The sequence below is a fragment of the Syngnathoides biaculeatus genome, chromosome 2 (assembly GCF_019802595.1).
Source record: "Syngnathoides biaculeatus isolate LvHL_M chromosome 2, ASM1980259v1, whole genome shotgun sequence".
NCBI lineage: Eukaryota > Metazoa > Chordata > Actinopteri > Syngnathiformes > Syngnathidae > Syngnathoides > Syngnathoides biaculeatus.
Window position 1 is genome coordinate 11,418,896 of NC_084641.1, and position 17,700 is coordinate 11,436,595.

The 17,700-nt window shown below is 41.4% G+C and overlaps 1 protein-coding gene across 2 annotated transcripts in view; it reads left to right on the plus strand.

The window, feature by feature from the left end:
• Nucleotides 1-17,700, plus strand: part of LOC133507863 (SLIT-ROBO Rho GTPase-activating protein 3-like) — a 38,264-nt gene that overhangs the window by 16,799 nt on the left and 3,765 nt on the right. For both annotated transcript variants that reach the window (XM_061833398.1, XM_061833390.1), the window contains exons 8-20: nucleotides 255-476; nucleotides 547-648; nucleotides 3,335-3,520; nucleotides 3,689-3,773; nucleotides 9,435-9,462; nucleotides 9,709-9,805; nucleotides 12,053-12,113; nucleotides 12,327-12,404; nucleotides 12,725-12,853; nucleotides 13,459-13,564; nucleotides 14,235-14,462; nucleotides 17,251-17,306; nucleotides 17,499-17,670. In XM_061833398.1, the coding sequence (XP_061689382.1) occupies nucleotides 255-476; nucleotides 547-648; nucleotides 3,335-3,520; nucleotides 3,689-3,773; nucleotides 9,435-9,462; nucleotides 9,709-9,805; nucleotides 12,053-12,113; nucleotides 12,327-12,404; nucleotides 12,725-12,853; nucleotides 13,459-13,564; nucleotides 14,235-14,462; nucleotides 17,251-17,306; nucleotides 17,499-17,670 (1,550 nt within the window). The remainder of the gene's footprint in view (nucleotides 1-254; nucleotides 477-546; nucleotides 649-3,334; nucleotides 3,521-3,688; nucleotides 3,774-9,434; nucleotides 9,463-9,708; nucleotides 9,806-12,052; nucleotides 12,114-12,326; nucleotides 12,405-12,724; nucleotides 12,854-13,458; nucleotides 13,565-14,234; nucleotides 14,463-17,250; nucleotides 17,307-17,498; nucleotides 17,671-17,700) is intronic.

Here is a 17,700-nt window from a genome sequence, read left to right on the forward strand (position 1 = left end):
CTCAAGCGCCTCGTGACCCTAACCAGGATAAGCGGTCTTGAAAATGAAAGAATGGATAATGAGAGCCTTAAAATTGCATGATGAAAACAATGTTATTCTCTTTCTAGAAATTAGTCACATTTGTAGTTGCCAGTTGAAAATGGAAAAGCAACAATGATGTCCCGTTAACAGCTCACCAACATTATTCATAGCTTCTTTTTTGCTGCTCACATCCTTCTACTTTACACTCTATCACCGCATCTCCCCCCGGGCAGTGTTGCGACTTGGGTTTCCATCCATCTGTGGAGAGGGTAATGAAGTGCTACCTGGCGAGTAGGTGGCGCATCCAAAAGACAGAGGAGGCAGGGCTAAAGCAGTTGGAGGCCGCTGTCACATCGCTGGACCAGGGCGGAGACAGAGATGCACTGCTCCAGCAGCATGACTCAGCCTTCTGCCTCCCCTTTAGGTTTAACTACCACCCGCATGAGGGCGACCAGGTAGATTGTTATTGTCGAAAAGAGGGTAAACTTGAACGTTGGTCTACTCAGTTGATGGCATGTATTCCAGGTGTGTGAGGTGAGTGCAGAGAGTCAGGTGAGGTACGAGATGGAGACCAGATATCAACAGCTTCAGTCTCGACTTGCCGCTGTCACATTGGAAACAGAGGAAGTAAGAAAAGCTCAATTATAAAGTGAACCTCGCTGTTTGCAGAGATTAGGTACCAAGGTTCAATGGTAATGACAGTAAAAAATGGCCAATAATCAACACCCTCTACCAAAATTTTGTTATAATTGTCTATGTAATCGTTTAAAACTTGAATCTAACCAAAATTATGATCCCATAACATTTTGATATAATTTGAAACTCATCTTTATGGTGGCTGAGACTGCACACAAGAATTGCTAACAGATCAACATAATGATATTAATCCACAATATAGCGACAGACTGACAGTGAATTACTGGGGATTCATATGGCTGACGCTCCAGCGGGCTTCTCTTTATCTTGAGGATGTTTTTTTTTTTTTTTTAAATTATTAACATACGTCGTCTCCATTGGTGATTTTAGCTGACAACTGCTGTAGCTCTCTGCAGGTAACTAAAATTCAGATCAATGAACAAAGCCTAAAGTTTCCAAAATACATTCGATGTTGCAAGAGGATATTTAAAGTTATGGACCCGTCACACCATGATGTTCTGGTCAGCGTTCTATAGCGTTTGAGGAAACGTTGGTAGTCGCCCATGGTCGCCGGGATAGCTCCAGAAGAGCGTTGTTTGAACGCTAGTGAACGTCAGTGATCGCTGGGAATCGGCGGAGAACGCTGGTCCGGAAAAAAAGTTTTGAACTTGCACAAAAGTTCTCACCGAGACCAGCGTTCATCAACGTTTAATTTTAGACGCTGCAGAACGTTCAAGAACGTTCATGGAACGCTTTATTAAGGTTCGCCAAGCATTGCACGCGTTTGGCTATCTTTAACTCTTCGTAACTCTAGCTTTACTTGGTTTTTACTTAATCATTTGCTTTGCAGTAAACGACTCACTGGCGACCTGTCAACGACCACTGAACAATTCCCTAGCGCACACAGCGTGTAACTAAAGTCAAACGAACATCGTTTGGCATCCATTGAGCGTCATTCGAGCGTTTCCTGAACTTCCATGCATATGGGTATATAAACCGATGCTTTGTAAGCAAGGTCCATTTAATATTAAGCTACAGTAGAGAGCACCTACTTTGGAAGATCCAGAAAGCAGCAGTTCGTTTTCGCGGAAAAACTCCACCAGACTATCCTCAACAGCCCGGTCCAGGGTCCAGCAATCCTTTCTCGGCTTCTTTTGTCTCTTTGTCGGACCGTCCTTACTAGGGTTTGCAAGGTGTTTCGGTTCCCCAGGGGTATCACATGGTGCGTGACTTCGCGGACGTGCTCTTCCTCCTGCTGTTGTTTTTCCTCCAAACACATTGCTCGTGATGAAAGAGGTTTAGCTTTCTTACTAGAGCGCTAGTTGCCGAAGTCCGCGCCCTCACTCTTTTTCTTCTCGGCGGCATGATCCTCACTGTTCTAACTCACGACAACAATTGAAGTGACTATGAACTTTCCAATGTTTTATTGCCGGTTCCACTGTAAAAATTACTCACCAGTAAAACGCTTTTCTGTCGTTATTCACCCATTAGTCACACGCTCAACACGCTCGTCTTACATTGACAAATCGCTCGTCACGCCCCAATGACGCGTTTGCACACGCTAATGGTTTTTAGGGGTATCTTATTTGGTCGCTGTTACACGCTTTTCGTGCTTTAGACACACGTTAATCACACGCCAGATGTGTCATCCACGTTTGAGAACGCTGAAAAATAGACGTTGACCAGAACGTCATGGTGTGACGGAGCCTTTAGTTCACTAAACCCAAGATTAATTCATGACAGCTAAACTATACCACACTCGTTAAAATTAGTTAACGTTATTAGTTGTTCACGTTAACTAAGGCCCAAGATGATAGCTACAGTGAAGAAAATAAGTATTTGAACACCCTGCTATATTTCAAGTTCTCCCACTTAGAAATCATGGAGGGGTCTGAAATTTTCATCGTAGGTGCATGTCTACTGTGAGAGAGATAAATCTAAAAAGAAATATCCAGAAATTACAGTGTATGGTTTTTTAACGATTTATTTGTGTGATACAGCTGCAAATAAGTATTTGAACACCCGAGAAAACCGATGTTAATATTTGGAACAGTAGCCTTTATTTGCAATTACAGAGGTCAAACGTTTCCTGTAGTTGTTCACCAGGTCATACATTGTGATTTCTGGATTTTTCTTTTGAGATTATCTCTCTCACAGTGGGCATGCATCTACCATGAAGATTTCAGACCCCTCCATGATTTCTAAGTGGGAGAACTTGAAATATACCAGGATGTTCAAATACTTATTTTCTTCACTTTATATTTAGCCAAAGATAACTTGAGTTCCAAGACTGTAGTTTAGTAGTTGACAATCGACTGCTAGCTGACTTTAGCTAAAGTCATATGACATTATGTTGTAGTTAGTCATGAATGGCTAAAGTTAGTTCATAATAGCAAAGTCAAAGGTCAGTTTACTTTAGCTAAAGTTAGCTAACTGTGGCTAAACTCACCAGACTATGCTTTAAGTTGGTTGACAACAGCTAAAGTTAAAATCACTTTGGAAAACCAAACGTTCGCAGAATATATTTAATATTAGTTAAGGAATACAGTACTAACGATATTTTACTTAAGAGAAGGTCAATTAACTATAGTAAAAGTTACGTTAAGTTTGTATTCTGTATGGTAAGTACGTAAAAAAAAAATGATTTCATGATCATCTGTATCCCATCTTTTCTCAGGTTAGTAAAACTCTCAAAGCGACATTCACAGCACTGCTGGACTCAATGTGTGACAGTGACTGCAACCCCACCCCTGATGTGCCCGGCAACGTATTACATGAGCCACCCGGAACAGGGTCGGTCCCAAAACTAACCCTTGCTAAGCGTCGGGCCAATCAACAGGAGACAGAGACCTACTATTTTACAGTGAGTTATATGCACACATCTCTTCTCAGAAGTGATATGAAATAATAAGTTACATGCAGAATCACAGTGTTAACATTTTACTGGACAAAATTATTCCATAATGTATCATCATCCTGCAGGATTTGTTTGAAAAAATATTGATATTCTTCTGTTTTTTTATTGCCAAAGAAAGTGAAGGAGTTTCTCACCAGTAGTTCTCTGACTTTCAAACTTCAAGCCAAGCATGATCTACTACAAGATGCCATACAGAAAGGTACAGTCTTATATTTCGTGAAGCCTCCAAAGTTGAACACAAAAGTTGTACTGATCCTCATATAGTCATTCTATAAGCAAAATATTGGTAAAATACATTTGTTTATGTGACTTACTTAATCCTTTGAAGGGCATAGGGCATCCACCAACGGTATCTATCTCATTCTCTTTTGAGCCTTGGCCTTTGCGTCTTGGCCGCTCACGCCCATGTTCTTCAGGTCTTGAAATGTTGAACATCTCCAGGTGTTTCTTGACCTATGTGCTTTCTTCTTTCCCTTTCCCTGTGGGTCATAGTCCAAGGCCGGGTAGTGATATTTGAGTCGCCCCTACGGGTGTGACCTATCCACTGCGACTTTCTCTTTTTGATGGCTGTTTTCCTGGCATGTTATCCTCCACTGCTAATCATTTCTGATTTTGATGGCCTTTAGGATAGAATGCAGGGATATGCTGACAAACAGTTGTTTTGTTTGTGTGGGCTTCGGTAGTCTTCCAGGTTTAAGAGCTCTACAGCAGGACAGTCTTTAGATTGGTATTGAATATCCATATTGGTGTTATTGGAGAGTTGCTTGAACAACCAGATTGTCCTGTTTATCTTACTCTATACACTGTATGCCACCTGTGCTTTGTTAATGTGTTCCTCGGTGTCCCTATCTGGTCCTCTGTCCCTGCCAATATTGCTTCCTAGGGAGGTGAAGTGCTCCATGTTCTCTTTGGCCTCTCCGCTGAATACAAGTGTTTATGTTTTCATATTTAACCTGCTGGTCTTGCTTTTTCTGTTGCTGATCTTCAGTCCAAGCTGAATCACCATTATCCTGCAAACTGTCTTCAGTTGCATATGTGTATGATTTTCAGAGACTGGTGGAAGGTTAGCCGCAACACCCAAGTTCTCAAAATGGGTAAACAAAGTCCAATGGCTACTGTGCATTATCTTTCAGTTGTTTTGTCATAATGCAGTCAATCACCAGAGGGGACATGAGACAGCAGACAACCCTGCCCCATCCCAGTTGTGCTGGCAAAGATATCTGATAGTTTGTCCTTGCTGAACACCTGCCCGCTGAAATCCTGTTACATGTTTGTTTATTAGTGTTTGATGATCTTACATAGCAGGATGTAGTGATCTTGGCGTTCCCAAAGAACTTCCTTACCTGGGATGTCAAAGATTTTTTCAAAGTCAATAAAACGTATGTACAGGGAGCTTTGCCACTCGACACACTGCTCAGTGATTATTTTCTATTGGGATTATCTTTGCAACTCAAATACATTGAGAAGGTGGTCTTGAACCTATGTGGTTGCTTTGGAATCAGCTTTTCGAATGTCAGAATGACAACATTCAACTCTTGGTACATTTACTGTCTTTATCTTTTGACCACGCTGGTTATTTCATCCTGACCTGTCCTCCTAGTGTTTACTTTCAGGGTTTCCAATTGTACACTGCTGATCTTCTTCTTCTTTTCCTTTCGGCTTGTCCCGTTAGGGGTCGCCACAGCGTGTCATCTTTTGCCATCTTAGCCTATCTCCTGCATCTTCCTCTCTAACCCCAACTGCCCTCATGTCTTCCCTCACCACATCCATAAACCTTCTCTTTGGTCTTCCTCTCGCTCTTTTGCCTGGGAGCTCCATCCTCAGCATCCTTCTACCAATATACTCACTCTCTCGCCTCTGAACATGTCCAAACCATCGAAGTCTGCTCTCTCGAATCTTGTCTCCAAAACATCCAGCTTTGGCCGTCCCTCGAATGAGCTCATTTCTAATCCTATCCAACCTGGTCACTCCGAGCGAGAACCTCAACGTCTTCATTTCTGCCACCTCCAGTTCTGCTTCCTGTTGTTTCTTCAGTGCCACCGTCTCTAATCCGTACATCATGGCCGGCCTCACCACTGTTTTGTAAACTTTGCCCTTCATCCTAGCAGACACTCTTCTGTCACATAACACACCAGACACCTTTCGCCAGCTGTTCCAACCTGCTTGGACCCGTTTCTTCACTTCCTGACCACACTCTCCATTGCTCTGTATTGTTGACCCCAAGTATTTGAAGTCGTCGACCCTCGCTATCTCTTCTCCCTGTAGCCTCACTCTTCCCCCTCCACTTTTCTCATTCACGCACATATATTCTGTTTTACTTCGGCTAATCTTCATTCCTCTCCTTTCCAGTGCATGTCTCCATCTTTCCAATTGTTCCTCTGCATGCTCCCTGCTTTCACTGCATATGACAATATCATCTGCGAACATCATGGTCCAAGGGGATTCCAGTCTAACCTCATCTGTCAGCCTATCCATTACCACTGCAAACAGGAAGGGGCTCAGAGCTGATCCCTGATGCAGTCCCACCTCCACCTTAAATTCCTCTGTCACACCTAAAGCACACCTCACCATTGTTCTGCTGCCATCATACATGTCCTGTACTATTTTAACATACTTCTCTACCACACCAGACTTACGCATGCAGTACCACAGTTCCTCTCTTGGTACTCTGTCATAGGCTTTCTCTAGATCCACAAAGACGCAATGTAGCTCCTTCTGACCTTCTCTGTACTTTTCCACGAGCATCCTCAAGGCAAATAATGCATCTGTGGTACTCTTTCTAGGCATGAAACCATACTGTTGCTCGCAGATACTTACTTCTGTCCTGAGTCTAGCCTCCACTACTCTTTCCCATAACTTCATTGTGTGGCTCATCAACTTTATTCCTCTATAGTTCCCACAGCTCTGAACATCCCCTTTGTTCTTAAAAATGGGAACTAGAACACTTTTCCTCCATTCTTCAGGCATCTTTTCGCCCGCTAGTATTCTGTTGAATAAGTTGGTCAAAAACTCCACAGCCATCTCTCCAAATTGCTTCCATACCTCTACCGGTATGTCATCAGGACCAACTGCCTTTCCAGTTTTCATCCTTTGTAGTGCCTTTCTGACTTCCCCCTTAGTAATCATTTCCACTTCCTGGTCCTTCACTCTTGCCTCTTCAACTCTTCCTTCTCTCTCATTTTCTTCATTCATCAACTTCTCAAAGTATTCTTTCCATCTATTTAGTACACTACCGGCACCAGTCAACACATTTCCATCTCTATCCTTAATCACCCTGACCTGCTGCACATCCTTCCCATCTCTATCCCTCTGTCTGGCCAACCTGTAGAGATCCTTTTCTCCTTCTTTCGTGTCCAACCTGGTGTACATGTCTTCATATGCCTCTTGTTTAGCCTTTGCCACCTCTACCTTTGCCCTACGTCGCATCTCGATGTACTCCTTTCGCCTCTCCTCAGTCCTCTCAGTATCCCACTTCTTCTTCGCTAATCTCTTTCCTTGTATGACTCCCTGTATTTTGGGGTTCCACCACCAAGTCTCCTTCTCCCCTTTCCTACCAGATGACACACCAAGTACTCTCCTGCCTGTCTCTCTGATCACCTTGGCTGTCGTCGTCCAGTCTTCCGGGAGCTTCGGTTGTCCATCGAGAGCCTGTCTCACCTCTTTCCGGAAGGCTGCACAACATTCTTCCTTTTTCAGCTTCCACCACGTGGTTCTCTGCTCTACCTTTGTCTTCTTAATCTTCCTACCCACCACCAGAATCATCCTACATACTACCATCCTATGCTGTCGAGCTACACTCTCCCCTACCACTACTTTACAGTCAGTAACCTCCTTCAGATTACATCGTCTGCACAAAATATAATCTACCTGCGTGGTTCTACCTCCGCTCTTGTAGGTCACTATATGTTCCTCCCTCTTCTGGAAATAATTGTTCACTACAGCCATCTCCATCCTTTTTGCAAAGTCCACCACCATCTGCCCTTCAAAGTTCCTTTCCTGGATGCCGTACTTACCCATCACTTCTTCATCGCCCCTGTTTCCTTTACCAATATGTCCATTACAATCTGCACCAATCACAACTCTCTCGCTGTCTGGGATGCTCAGAACTACTTCATGTAGTTCCTTCCAGAATTTCTCTTTCAACTCTTGGTCACATCCTACCTGTGGTGCATAGCCGCTAACCACATTATACATAACACCCTCAATTTCAAATTTTAGTCTCATCACTCGATCTGATACTCTTTTCACCTCCAAGACATTCTTAGCCAGCTCTTCCTTTAAAATAACCCCTACTCCATTTCTCTTCCCATCTACTCCGTGGTAGAATAATTTAAACCCTGCTCCCAAACTTCTAGCCTTACTACCTTTCCACCTGCTCTCTTGGATGCACAGAATATCAACCTTTCTCCTAATCATCATGTCAACCAACTCCTGTGCTTTTCCTGTCATAGTCCCAACATTCAAAGTCCCTACACTCAGTTGTAGGCTCTGTGCATTCCTCTTTTTCTTCTGACGCTGGATCCGGTTTCCTCCTCTTCTTTGTCTTCGACCCACAGTAGCTGAATTTCCACCGACGCCCTGCAGGTTAGCAGTGCCGGGGGCGGGCGTTGTTAACCCGGGCCACGACCGATCCGGTATGGGATTCTTTAGATGAACGCTCATATTTGTTTGGCACAGTTTTTACGCCGGATGCCCTTCCTGACGCAACCCTCTGCATTTATCCGGGCTTGGGACCGGCCTACAGATTGCACTGGTTTGTGCCCCCATAGGGCTGCATTAATTGTACACTGCTGATACCTGCTGTTATTTCTGGGCCTGGTCTGTAAATGTTCCCTAAAGCTATCGGGTTGTTGGGCCTCTTGCTGGAGGAGTTGTCCCTGTTTATTCCTCACTGATCAGTTTATTTTGGTTCAGTTTTTCATGGTCTGTCCTTCTTTACTAATTGTCTTGTGATTCTGTCAAGATATTTTTTCCTCCTCGTTCAGCTGCTACTTCTGCCTCACTAGCTAGACTGTCAACATGTCTCTTCTTGTTAATGCAGTGGGGTCAATGTGGTCCTCTGTGTTTAGAGCTGAAGAGATCCGCAAAGCTTTTCTAATGTGGAGCTAATTAATTGTGTTGTTCAGATTGATGGCACCGCATTAGACGACTGGTTAGCACAACTACCTCACAGTTCTGAGGACCTGGCTTCAAATCTGGCCTGACCTGTGTGAACTTTTCATGTTCTGCCTGTGACTGCACGGGTTTCTCTGCCTACTCCAGTTTCATCCCACATTGCAAAAAATATGCAAGGCAGGTTAATTGAAGTCTTAAAATTCCCTCTAATACGTGTGGCTGTGAGCGTTAATGGTTGTTTGTCTATGCAGTATGTGCACTCCAATTGTCTGATGGTCAGTTAAGGGTGTATCCTGCCTTTCGAGGAGAGTCATCTGGGAAGGCTCAGCTCGCCCGTGATCTGAATGAGAATAAATGGCATGGAAGATGAATGAATCAACGAATGAATTAATACATTAATTTTCAGGTTTAACCAAGGAGCCGAACGGTTTCCTATGTCCTCGTATGTTCCATTTCTCTTCACATGATTATTATTACATTTTTCCCCTTTGTAATCACTGTTACTCTTCCGTGGTGACCTCACAAAAAAGGCAAACCACATACAAATAATATATAAAGAAAAAGCCAAACACATCACCTAGTCTAAAGAACATTTTGTTTCAACTTCAAATTGTCCAATTTCTGAGGCAGTCAACTTTGGAGGTTCCACGATACAACAGTAGCTTCTTAGAGGCTAATCACAGTTTAAATATCTTAAACGTTCATTTAAAGAACGCTTGTTCGGTTTTTTTGCTCTTTCCCACAGCCGAGGCCGTCAACACAGACCCCTCCAGGTACCTATGAAATGTAAAAGTAGTGTGACTGAAAGAGGTATGGAGAAATCAAGAGAGGAGAGCAGTGAGGACCGAGTTGGTTTCAACATGCATTGAGCCATTCTCGATTTATATAACAGGTCACTTCATTTGGAATGGGGACTACTGAACTGACGTGTGACTAATAACAGTGTTTAGGAAGCATTATTACAGCCTGTTTTAATAGGCACAAACCAAATGCCATAATGCACTTCATGTACTTCCCAGAGCTCAGTGTGCTCACTCTGTGCGAGTCCGGAAGTCCAGACCTATTTCCCAATTTTGCCACACACTCTTCAGCACAGATATACTGTCTTACATACAGGTAATGATCACGCAATCTCCAAATCCAAAACCGTATATTCAATTTTTGATTTGCTTCTGTGCAATTTGGCATTGCTATTCTGAGGAAATGATGTGGAAGATTCTGGCCCTGTGTGAGTACTGTATGGTCATGCTTATGGCTTATTTATTGCACTCTGTACTTTCAATCCATTTCGCACTTTTATCCGTTCCCCTTTCTAAAAAGGGATTAAAATACACTCGCATTTCCATTGCCTCCTCTCTAGACTCCTCAACTTAACGGGGGTGCTTATGTCCACTTTGCACCACTGCTTTTATATCTTTCTTACTTTTATTTTTTTATGCACATCTTCTTCTTACCTTGCCTTTTCTTTCTGTTCTCTGCTGTGCTTTGCTTGGTGTAGAAGGAGAAGAAGAATGTCTCGTACACAGGTACCAAACTCTGTCTATTCTTGCTCATATAAACCAGAAAATAAGAGGTAAATCCGTCTTCTATATTGTTTCGTAGGTATCATCATGATAATAATGAGAACAAAATATATGTTACATATAGACATACATAAATGTTTATAATTTAAGGTTCCAATGTTTTACTGCAAAAAGATAAACATTGATATCCTTGTAGGAACTCTTGTAAATGTCAGACTCGAGACTTTAGTTTGCCAGATTATTTTGTAGTTTTTTCCTTAAATAATGACCTCAACTCAAATTGGAATTTGATCTTACATTTTTTTATTATCTATGATCGTTATTTAATGGTGGAAAATTGATTAATTGTTCTTATAAAAATTTCCCCTAATAAATGCTATTCCCCAAATACATGTCCTGGTACTCTTTGGTACTCACATCTGCGCACGTAGGTCATGTGACTCGGCAAAAAGGCGGCGCCCATGAAAATTCACAATTGCCGATAAAAATTTCCTCAAAACACCATTAAATGTAGTATTATCCTCAAATTTTCAAGGTACAGTACATATGACATGACCTATCGGATACATCGAAATCCAAACGACCTCACTTCTCCTTTAATTTACACAACATTTCTCTTCCTTGCTATGGCCCTGGTAACACCACTGATTTCTGTTTTCTCCCTTCACAACAAATGGAACATCCTGTCTTCACTTCTGTAACTTTTCAACCTTCACAACGTTAAATTTGACTATCATAGGTATGCCTATGAAAATTACTTATATCTAGTAGTGTCTCCAGATACAGTAGCTACAGTTCAATTGAGGTGTTGAAGACAGATAAATAACTGGAAAGCCAACATTTTCCTCAATTAAACCACAACAAACTGTTTTTGGCAATAAAGAATAGAGGATTCCTGTTAGTAAATACCTGGAGTCTCTTTAAAAAAACAAAGACCAAGTTCAAAACCGTGGTGTACTGATATATTCCAACCTGACTTTCATCAGTCATATCTAATCTATTCCTAAAAGGGCCTTCTACCATTTGAAGAACATATGCAGAGTGAAAGGTTGCATCTGCCAAGCAGACCAGGAGAAGCTCATCCATAATTTTACCTGAAGTAGACTTGACTGTTGCAGTGGTCTTCTGACTGGACTGCCCAAAAAGAGCATTAAACAACTGCAACTCGTTCAGAGTGCTGCAGCTCAGGTTTTGACTAGAGCAAAAAGGGCAGAGCCTATAACCTAATTCCAAAGTCTTTACATTGTCTTTGGGTCAGCTCTGGATTAGATTTTAAAGTTCTCCTACTGGTCAGTAAATCACTAAATGATTTAGGCCCTGAATACATGAAAGAAATTCTAATGGAATATAAACCCAGAAGGGCTCTAAAGATCAACCAACTCAGGTTGAATACTGGAGCAAAGAGTCGAAAGCAAAAATGGTGAAGCAACATTTAGCTACTATGCTGCACACAAATGGGATAAGTTGCAAACAAAAGTGGCATCAGCCCCAAGTGTAAATGTTTCCAAGTTAAAGACCAAGTGAAAAACTTTGGCAAAAGTTCCACATTTGCATGATATTTCTTTCACTGAATGCTGTTAGTTTTACTTTTCTCGCTCTGTTTGAAATTTTTATGAGCTATTTTTTCCTTTGCTTTCAAATACTTTTAATCATGTAACATTGTGTTACCTTGCGTATGAAATGCACTCCATAAATACATATGCTTTGCTTCATATTCTGTTTATTCTTTTTCTAATCCCATCACATTTTGGGGCATTTTTTCCCCTTGAAGTCTGTTCCTATAGTATTCTTTTCTTTGTGTCCTATTTCGTCTGACTCTAAAATCCTCTTTCCTCTGCAGAGCTCCGGCCAGCAGATCCCTGTGGTGGTTGAAAGCTGCATCCGCTTCATAAACCTTCACGGTGAGACAATTTGTATGACCAGCCATAAACCATGCTGAGAGAGCTTCTGTGGACTTTAAAATGGGCCGCTGTAGTGATCATGATGTCAATTCATTATGGTCTCGACTTCTTCCAAAATTAGGAGAAAATCGTCTTGGATCATACTTTCCTATCAAACCATATTTTTAATGTGAACCTAAATGCACAATGAAAATTATTGCATGTTTGTTTCAGGTCTCCACCATGAAGGAATATTCCGAGTTCCTGGATCACAAAGAGAAGTTAATATGATCAAGGATGCATTTGAGAGAGGTAAAACTATTAAAAAAAACAACTCATAAATGTATAATACATTCATAAAAGCTTTGTTGAACTCCAGTAATGTTCTGTATACTCAGCAATTAGTTACTGTATAGGGTCACTGATGGCGTAGTGGTACACTCACTTGACTTACCATGAGTACAGTTCCCGCTCAGTGACAGTGTGAATGTGAGTGCGAATGGTTGTCCGTGTCTATAGAGCTCATGCAGCTACGTCACCGAAATCATGTCTAGATGAACCTTTAATCTACTGTATACACGTATGTTTGCGCACATACTGTATATCATAAACATCTGTAATTCCCCATCTAGGAGAAGACCCTCTGTCAGATGGTGAGTGTGACCTGGACTCTGTGGCTGGGGTATTGAAGCTTTACTTCAGGGGCCTCGAGCCGCCCCTCTTCCCCTATGACAGCTACTTGCAGCTGCTGGAGAGTGTCCGTAAGATCCCGGTTGTTTCTATGCTCTATGTTTGCACACGCCCACCATCCCGTTCATCAACATTACTGTTGCCGTACTTTTTAGTGACTGAAATTTGACACACTTGAGTTCCACCTCCTTTTTTTTTTTTATATGTATGTAGTTGCGGTCAGTTGTGGAGCCAATTCTCAAATGTGAATGTTATATGCAACAAACTTGTAACCACTTTGATTGGCTCTCTGTGGTTGCAACTCTGGGTGGCTCATTATCACTTTCTGTGCTGGTCCCAATCCTACATACTATTAGAAAGACTATAATATCTCATCCCAGTAGTTTAGGCAATATCTTTTAAAAGTAGAGGTTATTTTACATGTAAAGGAAAAGGTTAAAACACTAAAATTACAAGACATAAATAATTATACAATTATAAAATAATTCTAAATACAAAATATTCCCATACTAATATGGTAGGAGTGTTTTATAATATACAGAATTTTTCTCTATTTGACTGTTATGCTGCCAAATGAGTTCATATACCAGGAAAAATGTGAACGAAATAATGACAATGAAAGTTTTCATTTGTTTGATGTTGGTCTTTCCTCTTCCTCTCATTCAATTTCATTCAGAAATTGAAGATACCACAGAAAAAGCAGCACAGATCAGAGCATTTGTCTCTGCCTTTCCACGACCTCTCCTCATCGTAATGCGGTACCTGTTCGCATTCCTCAACCAGTGAGTTCATTTATGAGAGGATTGAAAAAGTTTGTAGGACTTTGTGCAAAAAACAGCATTTGGAGTTACTCTATAATTGTTACCATTTTACACAGGCACATTACATTCGTAGTCACCTGTCTGAGATTTTTAGTTTTTATTTATTCATTTTTTAAATTAATTGATTATGTTTTTCTGACACTAGTAGATAAAGTACAGTATTGCAACATTCTCATCTGTTTCTTCAGTTTTGATAATACTATGACAATGTGTTCTCATAGATTCAGTGTTTCATTTGAGATGGGCCTATCATTGAAACTGGACTGTTTTCCTAAGCTTTTATAGTCTATACTATATGTATGGATGCATTTAGTTTTTCTACAACCTTACAGTTCAGGTTATTCTAAAAATGTGGGTTATGCAAATCATAAGACCCAATATGAAATCATAGAGAGTTGTTTTGGTTCAAAATATCAATTTTAGCACAATGTATTTAAAGTAAGCTAGCCATTTTTGTGGAATGTATTATGGTCATCAGTTTTTTCAGTGCTGTGTTGCTGCTAGAATTTGTGCATTTACAGAGCTTTATCTTGCTGGCAAATAGTCCATTTCAAACGTAATGTAGTATTTAGTTTTAGTGAAGTTGCGATAGTACCATATTATTACTAATAATTCTTGTGTGTTTTCACAGCGTGACTCAGTACAGTGACGAGAACATGATGCAGCCTTACAACCTGGCCGTCTGCTTTGGCCCAAGTTTGCTGAGGGGGGTTGATTCGGATGATGCCGTTGCTCGGCAGCCACAGGTCAATGACCTTGTCAAAACCATGATAGTCCAGCATGATGTCATATTCCCCGGCCAATCGGAGTTGCCAGGCCCTATCTATGAGAAGCACATGACTCTTGAGCAGGACTATTGGTAAGGGATGTAGTGAAAATATTATTTTAATGTGTTGGCTCACTGCTCCATTTTGACATTTTCTCTTACTTCTGTATGTGATATGTGTGAATGACAAAATTCAATATCCAATGCGAGACGGGTTGAAGTATGCAAAGCAGCGCCTTTTTTTTGGGGCTTATCCTCTGGCTTATGAAGTGAATTTGATGTCACATCAAAGCCATTCCTCACCAGCTTTTTGCAAGCACTATTCAATTTCGTGTCACTGCTGAGTCAATCATTCACAATAACGTTATTATGTTTTGACAAAAACTAATTGTTGTACTGCTACTTAGTGTCGGCACTATTTTCCAAGAAATTCATACTCAAGCAAAGATGAAAATATGCTACTTATTTGGGATGGCTAAGTATTGCTGTTTGTTTGACAGCCAAATACAGTATTTACCAGTACCCAAACAAATTGGACTTTTCCTCCAGTATAGAAAAAAAGACTTTTTCTGAAAGAAAATCAAACGGTTAGTGTAAAAGTGTCGATACAGCAGTGATCTCAAGGCATTTACAGAAAATCAGGTGTGTGTTTTTCTGAATAGTGTTGAACTTGTTCTCACTGTATGATATGAAATCAAACTAAATGTCTCTTTTTTCAGGTTAATAAGGATTAGTATACCGGTAGTTATTTATTTGCTGAATGACAGAAATATGAGACAAGGATTTTTTTCTGACAAGTTTTTATTACTTTCTTCAAAGTCAGAAGAATACATACATTTATTTGCTAAGTATTTGTTACCATTGCCTTTAAACTGTGGATGGATTACCAGGCGCTAAAATTGTACAGTCTGGTGAACACTGTTACTCACAAATGTGGCTGAGTAACAAGTGGTGGGTAGTGAAGTTTCGTCTCCTTTGTCTCAAAAAGCACAGAGAGAGGTTTGATCAAAAGAGAAAAAGGATCCAGAAAAAAATAAGACATAACAGAAACCAAAGAGGCGGAAGACAAAAAATTGCTGCGCATAACACCTTTTCTTTCCCCACCTTGGGTCCAAGATCCGTCAGCACTTTCAGAAAACTCATGTTTAGCTGGGAGCCTATCTTGTTGCTCAGCAGCAAATGTTCTGGAGGCTTAAAAGCGCCGATACCCTGAGGCTGGAGAGCTGGATCTCCATCCTCAAGGCCCCCAGTTACCGAGATTTGGGCCCAAACAAAGAAAGGACAGGGAGGAAGCGTGACCTAGGACAGCTGGTGAGATTTGCCAGCCAGGACACGAAGAGAGAAAAAAACAAGAGAGCAGAAAAGGTGGGAGTCAAGAGTGAAATACCCAAGGGGCTTGTGCAAGTGGGATGGAGTAACCTACAGAAGACCACACACGTCATCTTGAATCTCGTCGATAATTTTGACCCATAAAATGGATTTAATATCAGAATCATTCATTCATTTCCTGAGCCGCTTATCCTCACAAGGGTCGTGGGAGTGCTGGAGCCTAACCCAGCTATCAACGGGTAAGAGGCGAGGTACACCCTGAACTGGTTGCCAGCCAATTGCAGAACACATGCAGACAGACAACAGTCGCACTCACAATCACACCTACAGGGAAATTAGAATCCCAAATTAATGCATGTTTGGGGGGATGCGGGAGGAAACCAGAGTGCTCGCAGAAAACCCACAGAGGCACAAGGAGAACATCCAAACTCCACACAGGCAAGGCCCTGATTTAAACCCAGGTCCTCAGAGCTGTGAGGCCAACGCTCTAACCAGTTGCGCCACTGTGGTTTAAAATCATAGATTAATGTAAAATACCCCCAACTTTGTACTCTTTTTACTGATAGATTAAGCATGAATATAAAATGAAATGACTGTTTAGACTTTAGTCTTGCCAAATCAACAGCTTAATGTTCAAATCATATTTAATACTGCTTGGGGTCAAACTCGGGCTAAAAGTCAAATTTGGAGTTTGACTTGCACTTCTCAAACTCTCATAGCTGCAGTTGTGAATTTGACAAACCTACACAGACATCAAGGCATACATTTGGAATAATTCAGCAGCATTCATAAAATATCAAAAAACATTTTTCTTTGTTTAAACATCAAATGTGTGTTTCCACTTGGGCTTTGCAGTTCCTCCAAACGTTAGCGGTTGTCGTCTTGTCGCAGCTTGGTCTCCCGGAAAGAGGAGCCCACCTTTTGACCTTCTGTCATTTTAAACAAAGACAGGACTCTTTGAGTACACTAAACCAAGATTTCAAGGGGACCTGATAATAGACTCCTCTAGTTGCTGTCTCACATCAGGGCCACTTGGAAGAGTGCAGTTTATCAAGCTGCAGGAGGGAAGTCACTGTCACTTGGTGTGGCAGAAGTGTGTCTGCTATATGTAGTTAATTCAAGTCTCTTGGTTGCCAAGCCTAAAGTCAAGGCAGTTCATTCTCAAGTACCACTTTGTGGGAAGAAAGTCGCAATCATAAAACTGGCAACTCAGCTCGACTCAAGTCAAGTCAGTTGACTCGAGTATCCCCATCTCTGCATTTATCAGCTGACTTCAGGCAAGAGGCAGGTTATATCATGAATTGGTATATAAACAAACAACCAGTCACACTCAAATTCACACCTACAGGCAAATCTTGTCTTCCATGAACCGATAGTACAGCTTTTTTGAATGTGGGAGGAAACTGGAGTATCCGGAGGAAACCCACACCGAGCCCAAACATTTAAAATTGCGTGAAATTAAAAAGTGAGACCTTACACAAATGATGCCTGCTTGTGTGGTGAATTACTAGAAAACGAAAACTCCACAAACTCTACTTTGGTTTGTCTCCAGTGAACCAATCACAGAGGAAGGAGATGGAGAGGCTGAACCTCTGCCCAGTGAGGACGGTGAGGAGACACACACACGTGCACACAATACCCCCCCCACCACCACACACACACACATCTCTTCCTTTACAATTACAGATATGACAATAAATATACATAATCTCCCTTATAGTCCTCTTTTTAAATTTAGATTCAGAATATGATAACAAATCGTGAGGACTTGTTTTTTTCATGTATTATGTATGTGTAAAGATTGGGAAGCTGTGGCAATGTTTGACTACGCAGCAAGATCACCGGCAGAGCTGTCCTTCAAGCAGGGAGAGCTTCTTATTCTTCACAGCAAGGCCTCTTCTGACTGGTGGAGGGGTGAAGTAGGAGGGGTCAAAGGTTTGATCCCACACAAGTACATCAGCATCCTGGAAGGGTGAGCACCCTTGAGAACAAAGACCACCAC